Below are 949 nucleotides of genomic sequence, written 5' to 3'. Positions count from 1 at the left end.
CGGGCCTTGACGGTGATGAGACGACACCACCAGTCTCATTTCGAACTATCGCCCGCGCACTTGCAAGTACAAACTACTCTAAGTATAGAGCCGCCCGGAGGCCAAAGATCAACGCAAATACTGCCAAACTTCGCTATAACTGGGCTCTACAATGGGCTAATTTCGACTGGGATCATACTACTCTAAAGTTCAGCGATGAGTGTAGTATTGCGCGTGGTTCTGGCCGCAATCCTCGCTGGGTTTGGCGTCTACCAACCGATAAGTGGAGGCATGAGATGGTAGAGGAGATAGGGACTAGCCGGCAGCCAGCTCGTATGGTTTGGGCTTCAATTTGGATGACTCCAGGGGGTGGTATTGGGCGTAGTCCTCTAGTAATCATGGCCCGCGACGCATCAGCAAGGCGCAACGGCTATACAAGCCTCAGCTACACCATGGCACTCGAGGAAGGACTCCGCAACAAATATAGACCAGGCGAGTTGTTTATGCAGGATAACGCACCAATACACACTGCCCATTGCTCGAGGGAGTGGCTAGAGCTTCACGGAGTTCATACAATCGATTGGCCACCATACTCACCCGATCTCAACCCGATAGAACACCTTTGGTGGGCTCTCAAAAAGCAACTCCATAAGCTTAAGCCTCACCTTGATAATATAGGAGACTCAGATAGTGAGTGGGTTGAGTTTGAATTGGGCTTGAAGGAGGCGTGGGCTGCCATACCCGAGAAACTGGTGCGCGACCTCATTACGTCTATGCCGCGCCGCATCAATGCAGTTCTTCAAGCAAAGGGGTACCAGACACGATATTAAGAGGATTGCGATTATTTCTGTCGTTTTAGATTTCTATTTAGAGCTACTTTGATGGAGTTGTGTTGAGATAAAATGTGTGAGATTTTCTGCGTTCGTGGCCCGTGCGCTACGGGCGAACAGACTTTTGGCGTGGCACTGTA

At 50.4% G+C, this 949-nt stretch overlaps 1 protein-coding gene across 1 annotated transcript; it reads left to right on the top strand.

The window, feature by feature from the left end:
• Positions 1-377: 377 nt before the first annotated feature.
• On the top strand, positions 378-809 carry AA0111_g12894 (hypothetical protein; the record flags this gene model as incomplete). The annotated part of the gene is made up of 1 exon (XM_028646929.1): positions 378-809. One exon carries the CDS (start codon positions 378-380, stop codon positions 807-809), a length of 432 nt encoding a protein of 143 aa, XP_028499501.1.
• Positions 810-949: the final 140 nt, after the last annotated feature.

This window comes from Alternaria arborescens (assembly GCF_004154835.1).
Source record: "Alternaria arborescens strain FERA 675 chromosome Unknown contig_243, whole genome shotgun sequence".
NCBI classification, from domain to species: domain Eukaryota; kingdom Fungi; phylum Ascomycota; class Dothideomycetes; order Pleosporales; family Pleosporaceae; genus Alternaria; species Alternaria arborescens.
The sequence above is the reverse complement of the archived record's forward strand: the minus strand, read 5'-3'. Positions and strand labels throughout refer to the sequence as shown.